Genomic DNA, 27,516 nt, shown 5'->3' on the forward strand with positions numbered 1-27,516 from the left:
TCTGTACTCTAACAACAAAATATCCAAAAAAATAAAATAAAATGAAGCATCATTTATATCAGCATCAAAGACAACAAAATACTTAGAACTAAATACAACCAAGGAGGTGAAAGATCTGAGCACTGAAAGACTATAAGACTTTGAAGAAAGAAATTGAAGAAGGCACAGTAAATAGAAAAATATTCCATTTTGTGGATCGGACGAATTAATATTATTAAAATGTTCATACTACCCAAAGCCATCTATATATTCTACATAATTCCTATCAAAATTCCAATGGTATTTTTCACAGATAGACAAAACAATCCTAACGTTTGTATGGAACCACAAAGGACCCTGAATAGCCAAAGCAATCCTGAGAAAGAACAAAGCTGGAGGCATCACACTTCCTGATTTCTAACTGTATTACGCTATAATCAAACAGTGGTGGTACTGGCATGAAGAAGGGCATATGGACCGATGGAACAGAATCAAGAGCCCACAAATAAATCCATGCATGTGCAGTCAACTAATATCTGACACGGGAGCTAAGAATATGCAATGGAGAAAGAAAAATCACTTCAATACCAGGGGCTGGGAAAATTAGATATTGACATGCAAAAGAATGAAATTGGACCCCTATCTTACACCACTCACAAAAATTAGCTTGAAATGGATTAGATACTTAAACATAAGACCTGAAACTGTAAAACCTCCAGAAGAAAACAGGGAAAACTCTCCTAGAGATTGGTCTTGGCAACAATTTTTTGGATATGATACGCAAAACACAAGCAACAAAAGTGAAAGTAAACAAATGGGACTACCTCAATCTAAAAAGCATGTGCTTGGGGCGCCTGGGTGGCCCAGTCGGTTAAGCTTCTGACTTCAGCTGAGGTCATGATCTCGCAGTTTGTGGGTTCGGGCCCCGCTTCGGGCTCTGTGCTGACAGCTTGGAGCCTGAAGGCTGCTTCAGATTCTGTGCCTCCCTCTCTCTCTGCCCCTCCCCATCTCATGCTCTGTCTCTGTCTCTCAAAAAATAAATAAACATCAAAAAATTTTTAAAAAGCATGTGCTTAAAAAGAAACAATCAGCAAATGAAAAGGCAACCTATGGAATGGGAAGGAATATTTGCAAACCATATATCGAATAAGGGGTTAATAAAAAAAAATACACAAAGAAATTGTACAATTCAATGGCAAAAAAAGGAAATAACCTAATTTAAAAATGGACAAAATACTTGAATAGATATTTTTGTAAAGAAGACATAAAAGTGGCCAACAGGGGTATGAAAAGGTGCCTAACATCACTAATCACCAGGGAAATATAAATCAAAACCACAATGCAAAGAAAGGAGAACTCTTGTGTGCTTGTGCACTGTTGATAGAAATGTAAGTTGGTACAGCCAAAGTAGAAAATAGAATGGAGGATCTTCAAAATATTAAAAATAGAACTACTCTATGATCCAGCCATCCCACTCCTTTGTGTATGTCCACAGGAATTGAAATCAGTATCTTGAAGGGATATCTGCACACCCATGTTCATTGTCACATTATTCATAATAGCTAAGTTACGGAAACAGCCTAAGTGCCCATCAGTGGATGAATCCATGAAAATATGCCCTACTGAGTTTTGTCAAAGTTGCAAAAGCAGTTCAATGCAGGAATGAGAGCCTTCTCAAAAACTAGTGCTGGAGTAATAGAGCATCCATATGCAAAAAGATGAACCTCAGCCTGAGTTTCCTACCTTACAAAAGTTTTGACTCAAAATAAACTACTTAAATAAAGAACATAAAATTATAAAAACGTCTACCAAAAAATGTAAGAGAAAATCTTTGAGAGCTCAGACCAGAAAAAATTCTAAGATTTGACATCAAAAGCACAACGTATAAAAGGAAAAAAAAAACCCTAGACTTTATCAAACTTAAAAACCTTTTTCTTTGTGAAAGACTGCGAATGGGGATGAAAAGACAAGTTAAAGACTGGGAGAAAATAATTGCAAACTACATATCTGACAAAGGACTTGGGTCCGGACTATAGAAAGAACCCTCAAAACTCAACAGCAAAAAACAATCCAGTTATGAAATAGACAAAGTACATGCACAGACATTCCACTCAAGAGGATATGCCAACGTCAGATGGGAACATGAAAAGGTAGGCAACATTCTTAGCCATCAGGGAATTGCAAATTTAAACCACCTTGAGGTACCACAGTAAACCTATCAAAATGCTAATATTTTAAAAAATATGAATAATATTTTTATAATGCCAAAGGTAGCAGAGAAACTGGATCACTCATATATACCCATTACTAGTGGGTATATGAAGTGTTACAGCCACTCTAGAAAAAAGTATGCAGTTTCTTAAAAAAACTAAACATGTACTTACCATAAAACCCAGCAGTTACACTCTTGGGCATTTATTCTTAGAGAAGTGAAAACTTCTGTTTATACAAAAACATGCACATGAATGTTCATAGCCAGTATATTCGTAATGACCCCAAGCTGGAAACAACCTAAATGCCCTTCGGTGGGTGACTGGTCAGACTGTCAGTGGCATGTCCATGGAATACTACTCAGCAAGAAAAAACAACAATTGTTGATACTCTGAACAACTTGGATGCTGAGTGAGAGAAACCAATCTGAAAAGGTCCCATACCACGTAATCCCATTGTTAAAATTATTTTTTTAAGTTTTTTTTTTTTTTTTTTTAACATTTATTTCTTTTTGAGAGGGGGCGGGCAGAGAGAGACAGAGGGAATCCGAAGCAGGTTCCAGGCTCTGAGCTGTCAGCACAGTCTGCCACGGGGCTCAAACCCACGAACCGTGAGATCATGACCTGAGCCAAAATTGGACACTCAATCGACTGAGCCACCCAGGCACCCCTATCCCATTTCTATAACATTCTTGAAGTGACAAAATTACAGTGATGGAGATAAGGTCAGTGTTGCCATGGGTGAGGGAGGGAAAAGAGAGGGAAGTGGCTATAATTTTAAAAAGGTAGCATGAGGGATCCTTGGGATGGAACTGTTCTATAGCTTGCTTGTGGTGTTGATCACCTAGACCAACATATGTGATAAAACTGCATAGAACTAAACACACACACACACACACACACACACACACACACACACACACGCATGTAAAAGTAGGAAAATCTGAGTGAGCTCTGTGGATTGGGCCAGCATAATTTTTCCTGGTTGTGATATTGACCTGTGAACAATACCGTGTTCTGTAAGATGTTATGGTAAAGGATACGAGGGGTCTCTCTTTCTTACAACTTTCTTTCTTTCTTTCTTTCTTTCTTTCTTTCTTTCTTTCTTTCTTTCTTTCTTTCTTTCTTACAACTGCATTCTTACAATTACATAACAATAGAAGGTAAAAAGAAACAAACAAAAAATGAAAGAAGAAAACAAATAGAAACTTCTTCATAGATAAGTTTAGAAATAAATATATAAAATATTGGAGATAGTTATCTTATGTTGTAAAGGCACTGGATGATTGAAAAATTGTTTATATTGAAATGAATTTTTATAATGAAAAAAATTTTACACCGAAGAAATGGTTAACTTAAAGAGTAATGCAGACATTTTTGGAATGCTATTCAGGTATAAGTTTAGTCTGTTGAAAACAAAATCTTGTAGGATACTTACCGGCAGCTTTCCCCTGCCTCCTTATTATCTTAGCTCTCAGACATATCTATAGTTAAGCAAATAATTTAGGGGGAATTATTTAAGAATTGCCATTTAATTTGGGCTAGACTAAGAGTTACCTGCTCTTTTGTCTCCCTCCTATCTAAACATTGCTTCAAAACAAAACAAAACAAAACAAAACCTCTCCTTAAGAATATTCACTAATCAGACACTGCACTACTTTACTTTCTGCATCTCAGCTGGTGATCCAAGTGTGTCGATTTTTCCTTCTCTTTGGGGAGTATGTTTTAAACTTTAGCATCCGGTTCAGCACCCCAGGTCTAAAGTTATGATTCAGTGCTTTAATTGCAAACTCTGGCTCATGGGCACCGTGGACAGATTGTTGAACTTACTTATGGGATGGTCACAGTTTCTTGCTATGAATGAAAGTGGAAGCAAAGAGAGAAATGGGGACTGCTTGCTGTTTGTTATATTAATGGGTGAGTGAGCAATGAGAGGGATGGTCTGTTGACAACAGTGGCCGGTAACTCAGGGATGCTGGGCAAGAGGGAGGCTGAGCTGCCCACCCAGGAGGACATGTGCAGCCCAAAGAGGCAGAGTATCCTTGCAGTAAGAACCCCTAGATGGACTTCAAGGCCCAGGCTGAGGAAGGAAGCCAGGAATGGTTCAGTCTGCTAGAAAGGAGACAGCCAGTGACCTTAAAACTGGATCGTTTTAAGGAACTTGACACATTTCTGGAGAACGAAAAGCAGATGGGATGGAATTGATGGATCAACTGAAGTAGAGAGGGCTAGAGGTGAGAGTTGTTATTTTTGGATGTCTTTGGGAAGACGCTGAGTCACAGGCATTGACAGCAGAATAGGGCTTGGTGCTGAGAGCCAGGCATTTCTGTAAAGTCCTGCCTCACAGCAAGGTGGCCAGGCTCCCACGTCAGAGCACCTGACTGCACCAGTAGCAGCTGCCACAACTCTGGAAACCTGCTCTGGAAAGGACACTTGATAGCCTTCCCAGGGAGGGTTTGGTCTCCTGGGGTGAGAGACTGAGACCCCTAAATGCATTAGCTTTGTGCTGGGGAGAGGGTCAGCCTGCCTGCTTGCCACCAGTTGACACACTGTACAGGAAACCTATCAATTGACATGTCCTGTTTTGTACTCAGAGCTTTCGGGCTAACTGGCACCACACAGTGAAGAGAAAGGTGACTCTGGCTGCCTGCACTGGTCAACCCAGCTGCCTTCCACTTGAGTTGGAATCTGCCCATATTGGGGAGGCTACCTTTCTTTAGGCTGGATTTTACTTTGGTTCTACTTCCTGAAGTAGAAATAAAAATTCAGGAGACTTGGGGACAGGAGAAACCGCTCAGGGACTTTCACAGTATTCGAGGGTTATCTACAGTGCTTTCAGCCCTCTGCCTGAAGGTGAGACTCTAGTGATCTTGAACATGGTCGGCTGCCATCCCTTGATTGAGGACATGGGGACAGAGTAGGCATGCACTATAGAGTTTCTACAGGCTTTACATATTTCTCTTTAAGCAAGATGGAAGGTCCTCTGACCTTTTCATTATTTTCATGGGGCAGAGGTTGTAGGCCCTTGGTGAAATTTAATTACATCCTCCACCAAATCCAATTACTACCCACACCCATGAAATCCCATTATAACTTTCTTTGCTTCATTAGAGATACAGCAGGACAGGTGCCTTACTAATCCACTCTGGCAGATTTCCGAAAGATTATCATTCAGAGGCTTTGGTACATTGTTCTTTACTCTGCAGGCAGAGCAAATATGCAAAGATGCAAATGACTTGTAGTCTAACTTGCTTAAAGACCATGCAAGTGTCTGATTTCCTACAGGAAAGCAGATCCCTTAGAGATTTTAGGCCCCCAGAGGTATGTTCCCAAACATATTCAGATATTTTTATTTTGTTTTTCTTATTATGCCCAGATTTTACTTAGAAAAATTCCTAGTAGAAATTTCAAGAGAAAAATTGAAAGACTAGTACAGTAACTCTTGGACTATATTCTCCACTTAGGTATAGTCCACTTCCAAGTGTTAATACTTTGTTGTTATATTTAAATGTTCTCTCTTTTTCTCTTATATGTGTGCGCACGCACACGCATGTGTGAATGTGCATGTATAACCTGTGAAAGTAAATTGCAGACATCTCTAAAAAACCTCAACATTCGCTTTCTAAAATACAGTTTCTTACATGAGCACAATGCCATCATCATACCTAAGCAAGTGAACAATAATTCTATAATATTACCTGCTGAGGATGATCAGACATTTAAGGAAAATCAACAATATCATAAAGAAGGTGCAAGATGAACAAACAGAACTGCTGGCCCTGGAAGAAACAAAACAGAAGAATGAAAATTAATGAGTATCCTTAAAGACATGTGACAACACTTTATCCATAAAAGAAGAACAGCCTTCTATGAAAAGTGAGCATTACATTAAACCATAGTAGCCACAGTGCAGAGAAACATAGGAAATTAAAATAAGATGATAAGATAAGAGAGTCAAACCTCTCCCCAAACCTTAGACTGAGAAACACCTCGGATTACTTACCAAGAAAAGAGAGCAGATTGACTCAGTCCTCTTTGCAGCAGTGCTGAGGGCTGGAGCAGCACTTCTGAAGTCCAACACACTCACACATCCCTAGTTCACATTCAGATGCTGGGGTGGGGCTGGGGTTCTGTATTCCCAGCAAGCTCCTTGCTGAGACCGCTGGTTTTGCAGCGGCAAAAGTCTAAAATAAAATGAAACAATGCTTTTAGAATTTAGAAGCAAGTGGGGCTCCTGGCTGGCTCAGTCAGTAGAGCCTGCGACTCAGTCTTGGGGTTGTGGGTTGGGGCCCCATGATGGGTGTAGAGATTACTTTAAAAAAAATCTTTAAAAAAGGATTTGGAATAAAGGTATCCTGAATGTAAAAGTTCACAGCTAGCCAAATTATTGATCCAAAATGAGACAAAATAAAGACGTACAGATATATTCAGTTGCTCGTAAGTTTACCTACCATGCACTTCCCTAAAAATATTACTTGTCAATGAACTTCAGAAAAGCATAAAAGGAATTAAGAAGTACAAAGAAATATATGCCTTCTGGAGCTAATCCCAGGGGAGTATGTATAAAGAAATACCTGGATAGTAGTTGTGTGGTGAGCCTGGAACACAATTAGTCCAAATTAGAACAGGAAGTCAGAGGGATCAAAAGAATGGCTTCAAGAGGGAAATGATTTCAGTTCAGCAAATAGAATGATTAAGAAACAGGAAGATCTTAATGATATGATGGAAAAGGCATATGTTTCTTCTGGAAACAAGGTGGTGAGAGTGGGGGTGGGGAATCCATTAAAATTCCAGGAAAAATAAAACTACTCAAGCGAAGCATGCTCCAGTCATGAAGCAAACTAAAACATGACATGAGACTCTGTTTCACCTTGACACTGGAAGCTTCTTCTAGCAGAACAAAACCCACTTAAAAATGGTTGATTTTGGAGTGAGGCCCTAGAGGAAAGGGATTGGGCAAAAGAGTTTTACTTTTTATTTGAGACAACTTAGTATGGCTTGAATTTAAAAATTTGGGTATATTTAAAAAGTCCCTCCTTTAAGTATAAAAAGTGAGGAAAGAGAAGGAATGAAGAGTAACCAAAAAGGAAGACTTCTCTGAGAGAGAGAACAGAGACCAGTGTATCTCTCTCTCTCTCTCTCTCCCTCTCTCTCTCTCTCTCTCTCACACACACACACACACACACACACACACATGCAGATGCATGCATACCCCTTACCCTCCAGCCCTAGTGTTCTCCCCACTCTCACCACTGGAGAGAATTCCAAATTCTCCCGGACGACCAGGACCTCGGGGGCTGGGATGGGGCCTTGGGACCAGTATGATATTAGGTGAAGATGGAGCGTTGGACTGCTGAACCTGGACCCCTCCTGTTCCTGGAAGGACCCATGCAGTAAACTGGAAAGAACATTCTCTCTGGGGTCCCGAGCCTTCTGGCTGTAGCTGAGTAGCAGGTGGAGAGGTTGCGATGACAGAAGGAGAAAAGTACAGAGACCCCTAAAATCAAAGGTGAAATTTGGGTCAGACCCAATCACGGCACCCTGGAGCATCAGTTCCAAAGGGCTTGAGATCCGGGTGGCAAGAGCAGGGGTCTAAGGAGCAGCTGGTACAGGGGCTGATGGGCTGTGGCTGACACGTCTGCTTACCTGAAGGATCAGCTGCCTTCTTATTCTGAGGGCTCTTGGAGAGAAAACACAAAAGCATAGGCTGAGAACCTGCTTGACCCAGCAGAATCAGGGGCAAATGGTTCAAGGGATCTTCCCCAAGACCTGCAGATAGAGTTACATCCAGAACTACCTCTGATGATGGCAGCAAAAATTAAGGGGAAGTGCATGAAGTGAGACCAGAGAGGCAGGCTCTCTGCCTGCCTAGTGAAGGCTGAGAAGGTCATGGGCAGGGCAGCCAAGAGCAGACTTGGGACTGAGTCTCACTTCTGAAGAAGGTAGTGGTGCCCGGGCCAGGGTGGTGGCATTGAAATGGAGTGAGGAGGACAGCTTGAAGATCTGCTTAGGGGATAGAACTGATAGAAGCATTTATAAAATCTCATCATTAGGGGGAACTTAGAGGGACTTTGGGGTGATACCCTCTTAGAAAGCTAACCGAAGTAATTTGAACAGGCATCTTGTTTTTCTATTTCTAAATCCAATGACCAGTACACAAAGCTGGCACCATTTTTTTTTCAAAACCGGATGATTTAACATCTGAATATTGAACGCTGTCCTCGACGACCCCACGTGTGAGATTTTGAAAAAGGGAGCCTTCTGAATCTGGCCTACTTGTTTACCTTTCCTTCTCTGCTCCCCAAAGTGATTTCATTTTCTGTACAGCAAGATTGATTTTGGCATTGTTTTTCAAGCTGGGGGCCTATGAGTTCTTTACAAGAATGTGTTAATTATTTGTTTTAATTTTGATGATAATCTAAACAGAAATAGTCTAAGTGAGTTATGTCGATTGTCTGGATAACAACCACAAAACCAGAGACTGCCAGGGGATGTTGGCCTTAGTCTTTATATTTGCAAGCCTTTGGCACCAAATAACATTCACCTTGGTCACCAGGAACCAATGAAGAAAGAACAGATGTAGGTTTTCTATGACTAAAACAAGGTCTTTGTGCCAGGCAAAGGCCAACGGGTTGGTGTAATGTGCTACTGATGGTACTGATGGTACTGATGGTCATAGTCCGAGACCGCAAGGAGAAGGGCCTCTTCCCCCAGCCCCCGGCAGCATGGGGCATAACCCATCCAGAGGAACCTGCATGGCCAGGGAGGGCCAAGTTCATGCTGCAAAACAGTCTGCCACATTTTATTAGGGCTGTTGATGTGAATCTCATTTGTTTTATAGTTTTGCTTGTATTTAATCTCATAATTTATACTTGAACAAGAGCCAGAAACATATGTTTATATCTGGTTAAATGTTTGAACATGTTTAAGTAACATTATAATTTGAAACAACTTAAGTCAACATTGGGGGTTAAGGAGAATTTTTGTTTCCCTTCAGAAGGGGTTTGTGCCTTACTCAAGATTTAGAAAATTTCATAGGATTTCTGTCTTTTTTTTTCTTTTAACATTCTCCTCATTACCATTTATTTAATTTTGTTGCAGATTTAAAACTTCAGTTGCTTTACCTTTTAAATAAAAGAAAATAAGTGTACCAGTAATATCTCTTCCAACTACACTGGATATTTTGTTGTTGTGAGGGTGTGGCTTCAGGAGAAGCCAGACACACGTGTGGTGCACCACAGGGAAACTTGGCCTCAAGGGGCAGATATGAGCACATGGAGCAGGAGGGAAGGCAGGGGCTGGGGCGTGGGGCTGAAAAAGCCTGGGATAGCAGCAGCAGCCCTGTACTGGGGAACATGGACAAACTAGTCAGGAAGTTCAACTTGGACCCAGCTGCCAGTGGGGTTACCAGTCAGGACACAGCTGCTTGTGACAGAATACCCACCAACATGGCCTACACCACGAGAACATGTATCATCCTCCATGGCAACCCGAGAGCTGTTTTAGTGGCCTCTTTGACCTTAGGCCCAAGACTCACTCTAGCATTCAACTCCACTGACATGGGAGTGGTTCCTGGGTGGTCTCATCTGTGTCTTGGAGGACATTCCAGAAACCTTGTGCAGAAGCCCTCTGCCAAATTCCTCTGAGGTCCCACTGGCCAGGACTGTGCAGCTTGCCAGTGCCTTAGCTGCATGGGAGCTGGGGGTGAGCACTGGGCATTTTCCACCTCTTTAGTGAGAGAAGGTGTGGGCCAGAGAGAAAACTGCGTGTGGGTCAATGGCAGCTAGTCGCAGACACCTGACCAGTAGCATCTGTCCTGCAAAGTAGGTATGCTTCTAAGGTGGGCTCTACCATCAAGGAGAAATGGGCTGGCCACAGATGGCTGATTTATGGGGCTGAGTAGTGGGAGTCAGGACCCATTCCCAGGCTCCCTACACTGCTACATGAGGATCCTTGGGATCCTTGGGATCCTTGAATGAAGCTCACGCCAGGCATCACCAGATCAAGGGTCTTCAGGTCCAGGCAGAGACCTATGTAACTACAGTAGGCCCCTGAAATCTCAGAGTGCAGTGGGGACTGGGGCAGATGTGGGCCTCTGCCCCTCTCCAGGGGGCTGTTGCTACTTATTTCCCACCAACTGTTGCCTCAAGGGAACATGGGTTCAGGCTTCCCAGAAATTCCAATTTTTCAAGAGAAGGGGAAACACATCATTGGTTTTTAATGTGAAACGGTTGGGGAGGAGGAGGTCAAAGAAAACATGTCTGTGGGGTGTGCTGAGCCACAGGGCCTGGCACTCAGTAGGTACAGATCTCTTAGCCCTAGCCTGCTCACCTCCTTTGAAAGCTGCTCTAGCAAACATGGCCCCAGAAGCTGATGGATGAGGTTGTGCCTATCCCTGGAGGGGGGCAGTGAGGAGGGGGGTAAGCTTTTTAAAAGTTCTCTTCCTGCAAAAAATGAATTATTGGGATCTCATCAAGATAAAAAGCTTCTGTACAGTGAAGGAAACAATCAACAAGACTAAAAGGCAACTGACGGAATGGGAGAAGATATTTGCAAATGACATATCAGATAAAGGGTTAGTATCCAAAATCTATAAAGAACTTACCAAACTCAACACCCAAAAAACAAATAATCCAGTGAAGAAATGGGCAGAAGACATGAATAGACACTTTTCCAAAGAAGACACCAAGATGGCCAACAGACACATGAAAAGATGCTCAACATCACTCATCGTCAGGGAAGTACAAATCAAAGCCACACTGAGGAACCACCTCACACCGGTCAGAGTGTCTAAAATTAACAATTCAAGAAACAACAGATGCTGGCAAAGATGCAGAGAAAGAGGAACCCTCTTGCACTGTTGGTGGGAATGCAAGCTGGTATAACCACTCTGGAACACAGTGTGAGGTTCCTCAAAAAATTAAAAATAGAACTACCCTATGACCCAGTAATAGCACTGCTAGGGGTGCTAAACATGTACCCCAATGTTTATAGCAGCACTCTCAACAACAGACAAATTATGGGAAGAGCCCCAATGTCCATCATGGATGGATAAAAAAAAGATGTGATTTATCTATACAATGGAATTCTACTGGCAATGAGAAAGAATGAAATCATGCCATTTGCAGCAAAGTGGATGGGACTGGAGGGTGTTATGCTGAGTGAAATAAGTCAGTCAGAGAAAGACAGATCTATGTTTTCACTCATATGTGGAACTTGAGAAACGGAACAGAAGACCATGGGGGAAGGGAAGGGGAAAAATTAGTTACATATAGAGAGGGACGGAGCAAACCATGTGCCCAGTGGACTTTGAATTTCCTTTGTCACCCTCATCCTGTTATTCTGTCCTACTGACCGTTCCTGCCTGTCTCCCCAGCATACAAGGGTTCTAGCATTCTCTTGGTACCCTCAATGCCCAGCACAGAGCCTGGCACCCAGGAAGTGTGGTGTAGGTGTGGGATTATTAAACATGTGGACTCTGGGTTTAAGTCCTAGTGCCACCACTTCCTAGCTGTGTGACCCTGGCAGACTGACCTCTCTAGGTCTCAGTTGCCTTATCTAGGCGATGGGATGATTCTACCCAAAGTTGTCAGGAGGATTAAATTAGTCATTCCACTTAAAGAGTTTGGAACAGATCTGAGTCTTACTAGGTGATCAAAAAAAAAAAAAAAAGGTAGCTGTTACTGTTAGATATTGAGCAAATGAATGAACAAATAAATAAAGCTTATCCATGCCCCTTGAGGGGTGGATGTTTCTTATTTATCTTTGTAATCCCCACTATACTCAACGTAAACAGTAGGTGCCTTGTACACAGTGTGTACTCCATAAATGTGGGTGGGATGAGGGAAGAAAACCACAAAGATGTACTTTATTTCCTACTGGGAGGAAACATTGGGAAGGTAAGTTAAATTTGATCCAGATTTAACAACCACCACCACCACCACCACCACTACAAAACCCCCAAAGAACTCCTAAGTTATACTGAGCAGTGCGTGAATTTTTGCTAAGCTTGTATCACTGCTTTAGATCCATCCATCCTCCTCAAGTATAAAGTTTTTAATGTTTTTAAATGTTGTATTTATTTCTGTGAGAGAGAGACAGAGAGAGAGACGGAGAGAGAGAGAGAGAGACAGCGTGAGCAGGGGAGGGTCAGAGAGGAATGGAGATACAGAACCTGAAGCAGGCTCCAGACTCTGAGCTAGCTGTCAGCACGGAGCCTGACACGGGGCTCAAACCCACCAGCAGTGAGGTCATGACCTGAGCCGAAGTCGAACGCTTAACCTACTGAGCCACCCAGGCGCCCGTAGATTTATGTGTTAAAATAGCTTCCTACCTTCTCCTCACTCCTGTCCCTTCCTCTTCCCTCTTCCTTCCTTCCTCCCCACTTCCCTCCTTTTCTTTCTTCCTTCTTTCCTTCCTCCCTCCTTTCCTTCTTTCCTTCCTTTCTTCCTCTCTCCTTCCCTCCTTTTCTTCTTTCCTTTCTTCCTTCCTTCCTCCCTCCCTCCCTCTCTCCCTTTCAGAATCCCTTCTGGGCAGGGAATTTTAAAAGATTCTCCTCAGAGAAATCTCACCTTGATGGGATGTCCAGTACCTAACAGGGGAAAAAAGTTAAGGGCTTAGAGAATCACGTCCACTCGGCTTTTTCTCACAGCCTCACACCCTGGGTGACAACCTAAGCTGCCCTCAGGAACCTAGAGTTGCCAGGTACAGTAATGAAGATATAGGACATGCAGTTACATTTGTGTCTGGCAATCCTCCTGAGATGCTGAGGGCCAAGTCCAGCTCTGTGGGGTGAAGCCTGTGTAGTCATATGAGACCTCATGCTTGGAAGGACTATGCTTGGTTTAATACTCTGCTCTCACTGTCGTGAAATTCTCAGTAATTTTTGAGCAAGGGGCCCTGCGTTCTCATTTTGTACTGGGCTCCAAATTACATAGCCAGTCCTGCCTAGAGCATGATTTGGGATCCCAGTGCCATAAGTATTGCCACTTTGAGTGGCTCCATCACCCTGTATGGCTCAAGCCTGAGCGCAGCCCCACTTCCTGACTCCTCCTTGTTGCATAACGGATGATGTCTGGTGGCTTTTCCTAAGACGCTGCGTTTTCTATTCTAATTGGTTCTCAGTATTTCTGTCTTGGCAGCAGACACCACTTGTTAAGACTTTTTCATCCAAGTTTCACTGTACCTGGCATAAATCAGTGAGATACTTAGTATATAGAAATGCTAGTTGCTTCATAGGTGCCTTGAAAAGCCATTTGACCTAAAAAAAAATAAGTTTTATTGATGTTATATAATCAGTTTTGCCTGATACATATGATATTCATTATAAATGCATGTTTATGATGTCATTATTCTGCACAATTGCTTAGACTCATAGTTTCCAAATGTTGACTGTAGATTAGTGTGATTCCTCCTGCAGATGGGATCTTTTTTAAAAGGCAAGAATATGACTGTTTTGACTACTCAGGCCCCTAGAATTCCCTTAAGAAAGGGGCTTATGAGCAGGTGCATTGGGAATTCATCACATATATATGAAAAAGAGTGTTCATATTTAGAACCAGAGAACTGTGCAAATAATCACAGAAACAACATGACCACAAAAACAGTCACCTAGAATGAAATAACATCACAAGTTGTCTTAAGAAAATATTGTCTAAGTATTCAAAACACCAGACTTAGGTAAGAGTGTAAGAACTTGTATTACAACAAGATAATATTTCACTTTACAAAATGATCTACTACTGGGTTCATTTTTATTTTTATTTTTTAAGCTTATTTATTTTGAAAGGGAGGGAGGGAAAGAGAGAGAGAGAGGGAGAGAGGGAGAATCCCAAGCTCTGCACTGTGAGTGCAGAGCCCAGCGTAGGTCTTGAACTCATGAACTAAAGCATGAAATCATGACCTGAGCCAAAATCAAGAGTCAGATGCTTAACTGACTGAGCTTCCCTGGGTTCATTTTTAAATAATGAAATCTCTACTACAACTAAGACAGTCAATGCTTAAAAATTATATTGAATTTCCTAATTTTGGGTAGTCCGTATTGCTGTGAAAGCTGTCACTTTGGGGGGAATCTGAGTAATGACTAGAGAGAAACCTCTCTGTACTATTGTAGGTTTTCAACGTTTTATGGGTCTATATTTTAAAATAGGAAGTTAAAAAATGTGTATGTGTATGTGCACACACACACCCACACACATCCACACAGACACACCATAGCATATTATAATGTATTTAGGAGCACATCTATGAGTGAAAACAAGCACATCTTCATTGCACGCCCAGTTGAGATAGTCACTGTTCTCTTTGCCTCTCTGGTCATTTATTAGGTAAAGTATGGGAATTAGAGATTGTAATGCCCAAACGGCATGGTAGCTGATAGCTTTAGCCATTAATCTTTCACCAAGGGGGTATCCACAGCAGGAAATAAACTCAATTTAAATAATAGTTTCTTGTCTCATGGCCTAGAAAAGGTGGAAAGAAGCCAAGAGCCAGGAACAAAAGGGTAAGAAAAGGGAGCAGAGATCCAAAACGACTGACCTGCTGGCGCCCAGTTTGTCTATCTTTTCTCTTAAGTTTAGCCCCTGAACCGGATTGTTGTATCATTCTAATTTTAATTGTAGCTAGGGTGAGGTATTTTTTCCAGTTTAAGTTGCTTAAATCGGAAAGGTGGAAGTAGTGACAAAAACGAAAGGAAATGATTAATGGATGAGATATTAAAAACAGGAAGGGGATTCATTTACTTACTCATTCAAGAGAGGTTCTTCTGCTCTGCACTCTGGGTTGCCCACTGTCTGACGACATAAGGTTGAGCCAACTGTGACCTCCTGGCATTTACCTTCCAGGCAGTAAAAAGATAAGAAACCAAGAAATAAGTTGCTTCATTCTTTATCATCAGGCAGCAATAAATGCTATGAAGAAAAATAGAGAAAGGTAAAGATGTGGAAGGATAGAAATCAGAGAAAGGAATTTTTAATGCTTGGAATGATGTTGCTCTTGTAACACAGGGGACATGGAATTATAGCCATCATAAATTTAATAGATTGGCAAAAACAAAGACTATAAATATTAATCCTAGTGATGTGTTAGTGAAACCAGACTTAACCACTATCTAATTTTAATTCTAGTTAAAGTTAGTTAATTCCTCCCCTCCCATTTTTCCCCATCGCTGGGAGTGTTTTGATTTTTACACCTATTTTGTATAGCAGCAGGCATAAAAATGTTCATGTCCTTTGACCCATAATACTGTACTGTGATTCTTAAACATATTGGACTAATGCCCTCTTTTTTGTAAAAAATATTTTGTAATACCCCCTTTACTATCCTGAAATGAAGTCATGGATAATATAACTTATCTAGAGATATAATTTCAAGAATTCAAGACAATAATTCAAAGAAACCAAAGGAATTTATAATAAACATAACAACATAGTAAGACCATGTCTGGAAGCCAGTGCATGGTATTATCATGGCAGCCTGCAGCAGAGATGGAAGCCCAGGGCTAGGGATGTGTCACAACTGGGGACATCACACCAGCTTGCATGTCACTGTCCTAAAGCAAGACCCATGGCCGTCCCTAACTTCAGAGAGCAAGGGACTTCAGTCCTTCCATAGGCCTGAGATGGGAAGATCATGAAAGCTTTGGTGTAACTGAGTTAGGCTCTGGGCTGTCAGTTGGCTGCATGGGTTTGACCACATGGCTTTTGACAGGACACTGGAGGTGGCACGGTCCTCTGCTGGCTCAGGCGGTCCCATGAATAATTGCATGACTGGCTCTGCCCAGCACTGCCAAAAAAGTCCCCCTAGACAGATTTGCCTTGACAGGTTTCTAGCATCTTTCTTCTAGGCCACGTGGCCCTCTATAAGGATCTTTGCATCAGTTGAGGTCATGGTCATGAGATTCATTCTTAGGTAGTAACCAAAAAAAAAGGACAATGAATGCTATTTGTCTGAGTATACTGATATCAAATTAATGACAGTATAAAATTGGAAACAAGCTAAATAAATGGATAGGAATGCTTAAGTAGCAATGATGTCTCTAAACATAAAATATCATACAGCCATTAAACAGATAACTAGGATCAGAGGCAGCAGTATGACCCAAAAATATCACTTAATATATACTCTTAATTGAAAGTATATATAACATTTTTTGTAATCGCTATAAAAACATAAATGTATCTGAAACAAAGAAAGAAATATTCTAAAGGTAGTTCTGTACGTGATTGAATCACCTGTAGATTGCTATCTAACAAACCACCCCCAAATTGAATAATTTTTTTTTAATGTTTATTTAATTATTCATTTTTTGACCAAGACAGAGCACAGCTGAGAGGGGGCAGAGGGAGAAAGAGAGAGAGAGAGAGAGAGAGAGAGAGAGACAGAATCCAAAGCAGGCTCCAGGCTCTGAGCTGTCAGCACAGAGCCTGACACGGGGCTTCAACCTATGAGCCATGAGATCGTGACCTGAGCCAAAGTCGGACAGTTAACCGACTGAGCCACCCAGGCACCCCCAAAATTGAGTAACTTAAAACAGCACACAATTGTTAGCTCCTGGTTCTGTGGGTCAGCAATTTGGGCTGGGCTCATATGGTGTCATTCTTCTGCTGGCCTCGCCTGGCCCCTCTCACGCCGTGGCAGTCAGCTCGGTGCCGGGCACGGCAGTCTCACTGACACATCTGGCAGTTGCTGCCGACTGTCAGGTGTGCCTCTGTCTGTAGCAGGCTAGACACGGACATCTTTTTTTTAACAAAACAGGAAAAGCATGCAGTATGTTAGGACCAAACTATAACTTTCAAGCTGCTGAGGGGGAGGATTGATGGAGCCTGTTTTATGTGTACATTTGAATACTGTTCCCCAAAGACCTCAGCAACCACAGAATATTAGAGGCAAAAAAGGAAACTGACCATCCATCTGTCCAGTTCAGGGAAGGCAAGGTTTTATCTGAAGTATCAAGTAAACTACTCGGTCCCAGGACAGGCATTAGAGGCTGCTGTCTCAAGCAGGCGAGAGAGCAGTGAGTAGTTAGCCAGCTGGGCGAGTTGGCCATCGGGGAGGGACTGACAGGGGTAGTGTGAGCACCACACATGGGCCGTGGGAAATGGAAGCCTCCGGAAGGATGGGGTTTGCATTTGATTCCTTTAGAGGAGTTTACTAGAAGCACCCAGACCTTATCCGGCTCCAGCATTTAAAGATACCCTAGCACATCTTTACATTCTTGATAAATGACTGACAAGTGATAAACTCTGCACAGGTTGTGGTCCGGGAGCTGCTGGCTCAGTGCATCAAACAGCATCAAGAGAAACCACTCTCTACCTTGTTCCGAAACTGGGCTGAGTCTGGGAGTGACAAGCTGAGAACCAGGTACGTCATTGCTTAGGCCCTGACCATTCTGGGCCCTCTGCATCTCATTATTGAGCCTGCATGCACGGAGCCACGTCGTGGCACAACCGCTCTTGTCGAAGTTTTCAATATTCCATATATACAAGAAATACACTAATTTGTAGCCTCAGTGCTCATTCGCCTACTCCCCGACTTAAGAACCAGAATACGAATTCTGTTCTTTCTACTCCTGTTCCTTCCAAATTGTGTGTCTGTCGTTCCCAGCACTTCAGAGATTTTAATCCTAAGTACCCCATGAGGTGGGTTCTTCTTTCCATTTCACAGAGGAGGAAACTGAGGCATAGTGGTTATTTTGTCCATGGCTGCTTGCTCATGAGTGACAGAGCTAGGATTTGAATGCAGGGAGTTTGGCCTCAGGATCCACACTTTTGCTTGTTTTTATTGATTTTTAAGTATTGCCTTTAAGTTTGATAAACAAGGGGTGACGTATGTGTTATTCTGTAGCTTCCTGTTTTCACTCTATTTCGTTTCTAAGATTCGTCTAAGTTGTTACGTGTGTGGATGAAGAACTGTTCTCTTCATTTATAACATTTCATCATGTGTACGTGTCCCCGTTTACTTACCCATATTCTAACATCCAACATCAGTGGACATGTGGGTTGTGCTTTTGATATTTTGCACAAAGCCCCTGTGAAAAAAATGTACGTTTTCTGGGTAGTAGGTATAAGAGTTTTGACAGGGCCTTCAAATTTAGTTGCTCTGACTCAGAATAAGAAATAAATTTGACATCAACCACTGACGCCCACACATCCATAGAGCTCCCCCCTCTGCATATACCCAAAATCAGACACCGTTGAAGCAAACATCTCATGAAACATTGCTTATCCTGTTACTCGTAATGGTCTCTGATAGTTTTCAATTTTATTTTTTTAAAAAACTGACCTCAATCCCTTAAACTGATTTCACGGCCCAGTCGTGGTGTGCAATCTGTTGTTTGAAAAATACTCCTCAGTAGTACATCGGAGCGAAATTGCTGTGTGGGGGTATACAAGTGTTCAAGTTCACTAGATAGTAACAAATTATTTTTCAAAGTCATTGTACAAATGTATACCTTCACTGGAAGGATGTGTCCTATGGAGCCATCCTCACCAACATGCAGAATTATCAGTCTTAATACACACACACACACACACACACACACACACACACGTCTCCTGCTGTGACTTTAAATCGCATTTTCCTTATTACTGTTAAAGTTGAGCATGCCTTCACAAGTATATTTGCCGCTTTTATTTCCTCTCATGTGAAATACCTGCCCATGTGTTTTGGCAATTTTTCTTTTTCTTTTTTTTTTATTCTCACTGAGTTTTGTTTTTGTTTTTGTTTTTATCCTTTGTTATTACAGATGTTACAACTACCTTCCCCAAGTTTGTGCCTTGTCTTCCATTTTCTTTATGGTGACTTTTAACACAAATTCTTAAATTACAATTGAATGTATCAATCTTTTGTACTCCACACTTTGTGCATCTTGTCTACTGTGAGACCATGAAATGTAAGTTTGAGAGTTTCACTTTCCACATTTAATTCTCGAGTCTGTTAGAGATTTGTGTCTGTAGTGTGAGGAAGGGATATAATTTCAGGGTTTTTTTTTTTTTTCCTCCCCCAGGGATTGTGTTTTGTTCCAGCACCGCTTACCAAATTGACCATCTTTTACTAGTGATCCTCAGTGCCTGCTCTGGGATTTACATAGATTTCTACATATGTGGGAGCCCATTCTGGGTCTGTTTTATTCCTAGTCTGTTTGTGTATCCTAATCCAACACTACAATACATTGTTGCAATTACACTAGATTTAAATTATAACATTACATTATTATATCTAAAATATAATTCAGAGAGGTGCCTGGGTGGCTCAGTCAATTAAGCATCTGACTTTGGTTCAGGTCTTCATCTCACAGTTCATGGGTTCGAGCTCCATGTCAGGCTCTGTGCTGACAGCTCAGAGCCTGGAGCCTGCTTTGGATTCTGTGTCTCCCTCTCTCTCTGCCCCTGTCTGGCTCACACTCTGTCTCTCTCTCTCTCTAAAATAAATAAACTTTAAAAAAATTTTTAAATATAATTCAGAATCATGTTGACTTTTGCCCTTCCATCTAAGTTTTGGAATCAGTTTGTTATGTTTCTCAAAACAAAACAAAACAAAACAAAACAAAACAAAACCCTGCAGATACAAAAGGAAAATATTCTGTGACTGTGGTTTTATGAGGCATCTGGGGTAGTCAGATTCATAGGTTCAGGAAGTAGAGCATGATTACCAGGGCTGGGAGGAGGAGAGAATGGGGTGCTTTATTGAGTGGGTACAGAATTACAATTTGGGATGATGAAAAAGTTCTGGAGAGGAATGGTGGTAAAGGTTGCACAGCATTGTGAATGTACTTAATGCCACTGAACTGTACCCTTGAAAAGGGTTAAAATGACTGATTTTATGTAATTCCTATCTTACCACAATTTTTATTTTCTTAAATGTTTTTATTTCTGAGAGAGAGAGAGAGAGAGAGACAGTGTGAGCAGGGGAGGGTCAGAGAGAGAGGGAGACACAGAATCTGAAGCAGGCTCCAGGCTCCGATCTGTCAGCACAGATCCTGACGCAGGGCTCGAACCCACAAACCGTGAGATTATTACCTGAGCCGAAGTCGGACGCCCAACCGACTGAGCGAGCTACGCAGGCGCTCCTTTACCACAATTTTAAAAACTCTGCTGTTATTTTCTTTGAAAGTGTTTTGTCTTATAGATCTGCAGAAAAATGGACCTATTTATAATACTGACCTTTGTCTCAAAGATTGTAATTTTCTAAGTGTTTCCCAGAAGTTTATAATTTTTTCCATACATAGTTCATCCTTTGATAAATTATTAGGTACCTTATGACTTTGTCATTGTAAAAAGAATATTTTTGAAGTTATGTTTTTGTTGTTGCCCATTTATTATAAATGCAGTTGACTTTCGTATATAAACCTGACCATAAAAAAATTTCTTCTGGCTCTGTAGATTGAGTGGTTTTTTTTTTTTCCATAGACAATCATACCATTTGCAAATGATGACTTTTTCTTTCTCTCTTTCCACTTCTTATTCCTTTTATTCTTTTTCACGTAGAAGGTGTTCTTTTGTCTTTTTTCCTGGTTTTAAAAAGACTTACCTTAACATTTCGCTATTAAGAAGGCTATTTGCTGAAGTCTTTGATAGATGCACTTTACTTCCTAAAGAATCTTCACTCACTGTTATTTCTAATACCTTTTGGTCATTAGTAGATGACAATTTTTATTGATTTTACTGCAAATGATTTTTTGCATCTATTGAAATGATCTATCTATGTCTTCTTTAGTTTGTTAATGTGGTAAATAATTCTCATAAATCTTTTAATGTTAAACTACTCCTGCATGCTTGAGAAACATTCACTTTTGTTAAACTGCATTGTTATTTTAATATTCCCCTGAGTTTGGCTTTGCTAGTGTTGTTTTAGGGCTTTTGTTTACTTCTTGGCTGCTGTTGTCCTTCCTTGTAGTTCCCTGATTTGAATTCACGTCAAATTTTACTGGTTTCATAAAGCTATTTTGGGAGTCGTTTCTTATTATGTGGGAGAATTTGATAAGTTATTTGAAAACTCTCTGGGCCTAGGGGAATATTTAAACTACTAATTCAATTACAGTTGACCTTGAACAAAGCGGGTATGAACTCCACAGGACCACTTACATGCAGACTTTCTGCGATAAACATAGTATAGTACTGTAAATGTATTTTCTCTCCCTCATGATTCCCTTTTTAAAAATTTTTTTTAATGTTTCTTTTTGAGAGAGAGAATGACAGATTGCAAGTGGGGGAGGGGCAGAGAGATTGGGAGACACAGAATCAGAAGCAGACTCCAGGCTCTGAGCTGTCAGCAGAGAGCCCCGTGTGGGGCTAGAACTCGCGAACCATGAGGTCACAACCTGAGCTGAAGTTGGATGCTTAACTGACTGAGCCACCCAGGTTCCCATGGCATCACATGTAGTTTAATTGTTTTAAGACCATTTAGGCTTTCTCTTTGTTAGGTTTCATAAATAATATTTTCTTAAGAATTTATCCATTTGGATTTGAATTTATTGGTATAAGGTTTTTCCCACTGTTCACTGATTATCTTTTTACCTTCTGCTAGATCTGTAGTTATGTCCCATTTGTCACTCCTAGAATTCATTTCTTGCACTTTCTCTCTCCTTTATTGTTGCTTAATCTTACCAGATGTTTGTCTGTTTTTTTTTTTCAAATAACCAACTTTCCTCTTTGTTGATCCTCTCTGTGATAACTTTGTTTTTTATTTCATTGATTTATGCTTATAAATGTTGTTTCCTTTATTCTACTTCTTTTTTTTTTTTTTTTAAATTTTTTTTTTTTTAATGTTTTATTTATTTCTAGGAGAGAGAGACAGCGTGAGCAGGGGAGGGTGAGAGGGGGAGGGGNGCCCGATGCGGGGCTCGAACCCACGAACCGCGAGATCATGACCTAAGCGAAAGTCGGACGCTTAACCGACTAAGCCACCCAGGTGCCCCTCCTTTATTCTACTTCTGAGGAGTTTTTTGCATTTTTCAGATTCTGTGCATTTTAAAAAATTGTTATTGTTATTTGGAGTCAGATTATCGTCTCCATAACTGAAATGTGTTGAACTAATTCCCAAGCAAACTATTTATTTTAAAATGTCATTTAAGGGTGTCTGGTTAGCTCAGTCAGTTAAGCATCAGACTCTTGATTTCAGCTTATGTCATGATATCACAATTCATGGGATTGAGCCCCATATCAGCCTCTGCACTGACAGTACAGAGCATGCTTGGGATTCTTCCTCCCTCTCTCTGTGGCCCTCCTCTACTCACACGCTCATGCGCTCTCTCTCTCTCTCTCTCTCTCTCTCTCTCAAAATAAATAAACTTAAAAATAAAATGTCATTTTATCATCCTGATTTAAAACATGGGAAATAGGGGCACCTGGGTGGCTCAGCTGGTTAAGTGTCTGACTTCAGTTCAGGTCATGATCTCTAAGGTTGGTGAATTCGAGCCCCATGTTGGGCTCTTTCCTGACAGCTCAGAACCTGGAGCCTGCTTCCAATTCTGTGTCTCCTTGCCTCTCCACCCCTCCCCTGCTCTCTCACTCTCTCTCTCTAAAAAATAAATAAGCATTAAAAAATAAAAAAAGTAAAACATAGGAAACACAATAAATAATACTGTGTGGAACTTTTCAGGTCTGTTAGCATAAAGTGAAATTAAGAAATATGTAATCTGTCCTTTTCTTCTTTTCTCTCTCTCCCTTTCTCTCTCCCTTTCTTTCATTAGTTTGAAAACTCTCCAGCCTATGAGGAGTTGAAAGAACAGTATAACTCCCATCAGAATCAGCTCCATCCATTCAGGAAACATGTTCCCAAACTGGCAGCAAATCATCTGCCCTTTCATTTCTTTTCCAGATAGCAGAGCAGGGCTCCTTTCCATCATTTTGAAAGCACAACAGACCCTCACCCATATGCAAATTTATATTCCTAGCAAATTTTCCGGCATAGACTTGAGATGTGCCAAAGGCAGTATTCCAATTGTAAATATTTGGAAAGTTCCAGTCCATTTATTTTTGTCTCAGTTATTAACCTCCAAAACAGTACATATCTCTGTCCCACACATCCAGGTTTTACTGATTCAGTCTGTCTGTGTTTATCTACTTACCTCCCAAAACCTTGCTCTGATTTTTATGTAGATTGAGAAAAGCCTTTATCATCCAACATGTTTTCGGTGTACGGGGGACTTCTGTGGGCACTGGTGATACGGCAGTGACTGTGGCTTCTCAGCCTTCATGGAAGTTATAATCAGATGGCAGTCATATTGACAACTCATGAGAGATGTACCCATGAGCAGGCAGGGGGTATGAAGAAGGACGGGCTGAGAACTTGCTGGTGCCCTAGAATGCCTCCAAGTAGGCAGTCATTTGTGTGAGCGCTGAGAGGCTAGCCCTCCATCTGGACTGTGGGAGGAATTAGTCTCCAGAGACTAGGCGAGGGAGCCAGGGCGTGGCTCTGAGGGCGGCTGGACCTGGTTCTGCAAACAGCTCCCTTCTGCCCTCCTGTCCTGATGAATGCTGCCTCTCCCCCTCCCCCTGGGGCTGCCTCGCCCCCTCCCCTGGGGCTGCCACTGGAGCCCTGGCTGCCCTCATCACCTCCATGGATCCTTAGGAGGCTATAGGAGCTGAGGAAAGTGAAGATTCTGCATTATACCTAAAAGTTTTACCATATTGTATTATGAACATTTTCAAGTATTGAGCAAATTGAAAGACTTGTAGTGAACGTTTATAAACCCACCATCTAGGTTCTACTATTAACATGTTACTGTGCCTGTTATATCACACATATATCCATGTATCCCTCAACCCGCTCATCAATTCATCTTTTTTTCCCTGATGCGTTTCAAACTGAACAGCAGACATCAGCTCACTTCTAAATGAGTCAGCAGGAACATTATTCACTAGAGTTCAAAATTTGGTTACAGTGTTTTTCTTCCTATGTAGAACTTACATACAATGAAATGCACAAATCGTAAGGGTGCATTAACTGAATTTTGACAAATGCATATATATACCTGTATAACTCTTGTTAAGTTCTAGGTCACCAGCACTACTCCAGAAAGTTCTCCTATGTCCCTTTTCAGTCAGTTCCTGTGACCACCACCCCACATGCAGCCACTAATCTGATATTTTTCTACCACAGATTAGTTTATCCCGTCTTAGAATTTCATGTAAGTGGAACCATATAGTACGTACTCTTTTGTGGCTGGCTTACTAACGTGGCATGATGCTTTCTGTGATTCATTCATGTTGTCATGTGTATTAGTTTGTTCCTTTTTATTGCTGAATAGTATTCTATTTTATGGATATAGTAGGATCTGCTTTCCATTTTCTTATTGTTGGAGAGACACTTAGGATTTTTCCATTTTTCACTCTTCTGAGTAGATCTGCTGTGAATATTCCTATGCAAGCCTTTTTGTGAATATATGTTTTTATTTCTCTAAGGTAAATAGTAGGAGTGGAGCTGCTGAATCATAGGGTATATGTTTCCTTAGGTTTTTCTTTTTTAAATGTTTTTATTTATTTCTGAGAGAGAGAGACAGAGAGAGACAGAGTAAGCAGGGCAGGGTCAGAGAGAGAGGGAGATACAGAATCTGAAGCAGGCTTCAGGCTCTGAGCTGGCAGTTAGCACAGAGCCCGACACGGGGCTCGAACCCACAAGCTGTGAGATCATGACCTGAGCCGAAGTTGGACACTTAACCGACTGAGCCACCCAGGTGCCCCTCTGTTTCCTTAGTTTTATGAGAAACTGAGAACTTTTTCCAAAGTGGTTTTGCCATTCCACACCTCATCAACAAGTATGAGAGTTCTGGTTGCTCTGTATCCTTGTCAACATTTGATGATGTCAGTATATTTAATTATAGTTGTTCTGGTGGATAGATAATACTACCTCACTGTGGTATTCATCTGCATTTCCTTGATGACTAATGATGTGCCTTTGAATTTAACTTAGATTTAGAACCATTTTGACCTTCTTACACAAGAAGGTTGCCTTTAGCAATATTCTTAAGAGTCTTCACAGTGTTTTTTGCTGGGTGAGTTCCTAAAGCTATGCCATGTGGTTGTGCTCGGCATGTGATAGATGAGATCCGCATCCTGTAGAACATGTAGTTCACAACCTCAGGTAGGCAGTATTCTATAGTATACATTCCTAAACAGATAGTTTCTAATGACAAAATTCAGTCTCTAGGCTTCATAGTAACAGTCTCTGGAATGACTGAAACATACATTTCAATAAAATATGACAGTTCTTTCACTTTTTGTTAAGTAAACTAGGACAGAAGCTCAGCTTTCTAATGACCAGATTTGGAATAAGTGTTGATGAAATTTAAATCTCCTGGTAAATTGGCATGTAAATGACCTCCCATCTTTACTGTCTACACAAAGGGAAATTATCGATTCAGTGCTTGGCATTCTCAACAGCACTGTATGAGTTGCCTCTTAATGTTTCTCTTATGGCTTCCGATTAAGCAGCAACAACAGCTACTTGTGGGTTTAATCTTAATTAATGAGAATCCAAATTATTTGGGTCTTATGACAAGTTACTTTCCAAGAATATGGGGTGAGGGGGCCACAAAGGTGTGGCTAAGCTATGGGAAGCCCTAAGTGCAAATTAAGCCCTTCACTGTCTATCTAAGTTCCAAAGACAGAAGTTTCATGGGGCAGAGGGTGGGAGAGTGCAAAATTAACACAAAAGTCCACATGTTGAAAGGCCTGGAGGGCTTTAAGGAAGACAGGTGTTTTGAGTCTCTTTGTGCCTAAGTCTCTTACCTCCCCTGTGCCTGTTTCCTCACTGCCAGATGGGGAAGATGGAAATTACTGCCTGCTGAAGAGAGTCATTATCTCTGCAGAACACTGTACCCTGCACTTGCCCATAGCCCGCTCACTGACCTCTTGGGCTCCTCATTCCTTAAATACAAGTGTTCCCTAAGACAGAACCTGAGCTGGAGCGCATTCTGCCCGTGTGACCTTGAGCAGGTTGCTGAAACTTGCTGAGCCTCAGTTTCCCAAACTATACATTGAATACTTATAGTATCTGCATCATAGAAATCTTGAGATTGTCAAATAATTCACAGTGGTATTTAGCACAGGTCCTGATTCATTATGTATTTAAGCAATATTAACATTGACAAATAACTTGTCACAGTATTTGATGAGTAATATTCCTTTGTGATCATTATTATAACAAATGCCCAACAAGGGTTGAGAAAATTATTATAAACCCAGTGGATGGAAATTATATAGTTCTTAATGAAGAAAGACTATATAAAATATTGAATAACTATCTCTAATACAACAGTACGTGAAAAAAAAGCAGGAAACCAAATCTTTACCACAAAGACAACCACATAGGATAAACTAGAGCCAAGCACTCATCAGAATACTAAAGGAAGCACGAATACAGTGAGTAAGAGAGGTGAGGGGGCTGAATTGTATTTACACTACTTTTCTATTGGAAAAACAATATTTTTGACTCTCTGTTTTACTCAAATTGAATTCTTTGGTAAGGGCCAAATAATAATAATGGACACTGTGTTTCTCCATCAGTTTCCTGGCATTTGATGTGGACACAGTCGGAAATCTCGCCTTTCTGTTGAAAGCAGTGAATTTTCGTGAAAGGGTTCTTCAGCGGAGCCTGGTGGCCAGAATTCATTATAAGGTAAAGATACATTGTGTTGTTGTTGTTGTTTTCCTTTTGACATGTGTTTAAGGCACATCTGCTAAATGTAGAGGATGAGTCAGGGTAATTACAAGCTTCTGGAAGTGGCTGGAGTTCCTACAGGGCATTTGTCTGACATGACAGCCCTGCTTGCTCTGAGGCTCCCGACGCTACTGTTTAACCCTTTTGTGTTGGCTTTTAGAATTCCACCCGCAAGACATCATCTGGCTGCCATCGACGTTGATGAGTGGAGTGATTCTTAACCCTTATTGGAATTGAAAAATCATGGTCTGTGTGTTAAAATGAGTACATTGTTCTCTGGGGGAAAAAAGGTACATTAGGCACATTCAAAAACTTACCGTTGAGGCTGCCTGAGTGGCTCAGTCGGTTAAGCATCAGACTTTGGCTCAGGTCATGATCTCCCGGTTTTGGGGTTAGAAGACCTGCGTCAGGATCTATGCTGACAACCTGGAACCTGCTTCTGATTCTATATGTCCCTTTTTCTCTCTGCCCCTCCCCTACTTATGCTCTCTCTCTCTCTCTCTCAAAAATAAACAAACATTAAAAACATTGGGTGCCTGGGTGGCTCAGTGGGTTAAGCGTACTGACTTCGCCTTCCCAAGTTAGACAACACAGAGTCTGCTTCAGATCCTCTGTCTCCTCTCTCTGCCCCTCCCCCTTCTTGTGCTCTGTCTCTCTCAAAAATAAA

General features: G+C 41.3%; 1 protein-coding gene across 1 annotated transcript in view; it reads left to right on the forward strand.

The window, feature by feature from the left end:
* The window catches only part of ACOXL (acyl-CoA oxidase like), a 342,588-nt gene that overhangs the window by 208,146 nt on the left and 106,926 nt on the right, over nt 1-27,516 (forward strand). Inside the window, exons 14-15 of the mRNA XM_039231678.1 lie at nt 17,440-17,549; nt 26,696-26,807. Of these exons, the coding sequence (XP_039087609.1) occupies nt 17,440-17,549; nt 26,696-26,807 (222 nt within the window). The remainder of the gene's footprint in view (nt 1-17,439; nt 17,550-26,695; nt 26,808-27,516) is intronic.

Source organism: Hyaena hyaena, unplaced genomic scaffold, assembly GCF_003009895.1.
Source record: "Hyaena hyaena isolate Hyena2069 unplaced genomic scaffold, ASM300989v1 scaffold_57, whole genome shotgun sequence".
Classification (NCBI taxonomy): Eukaryota; Metazoa; Chordata; class Mammalia; order Carnivora; family Hyaenidae; genus Hyaena; species Hyaena hyaena.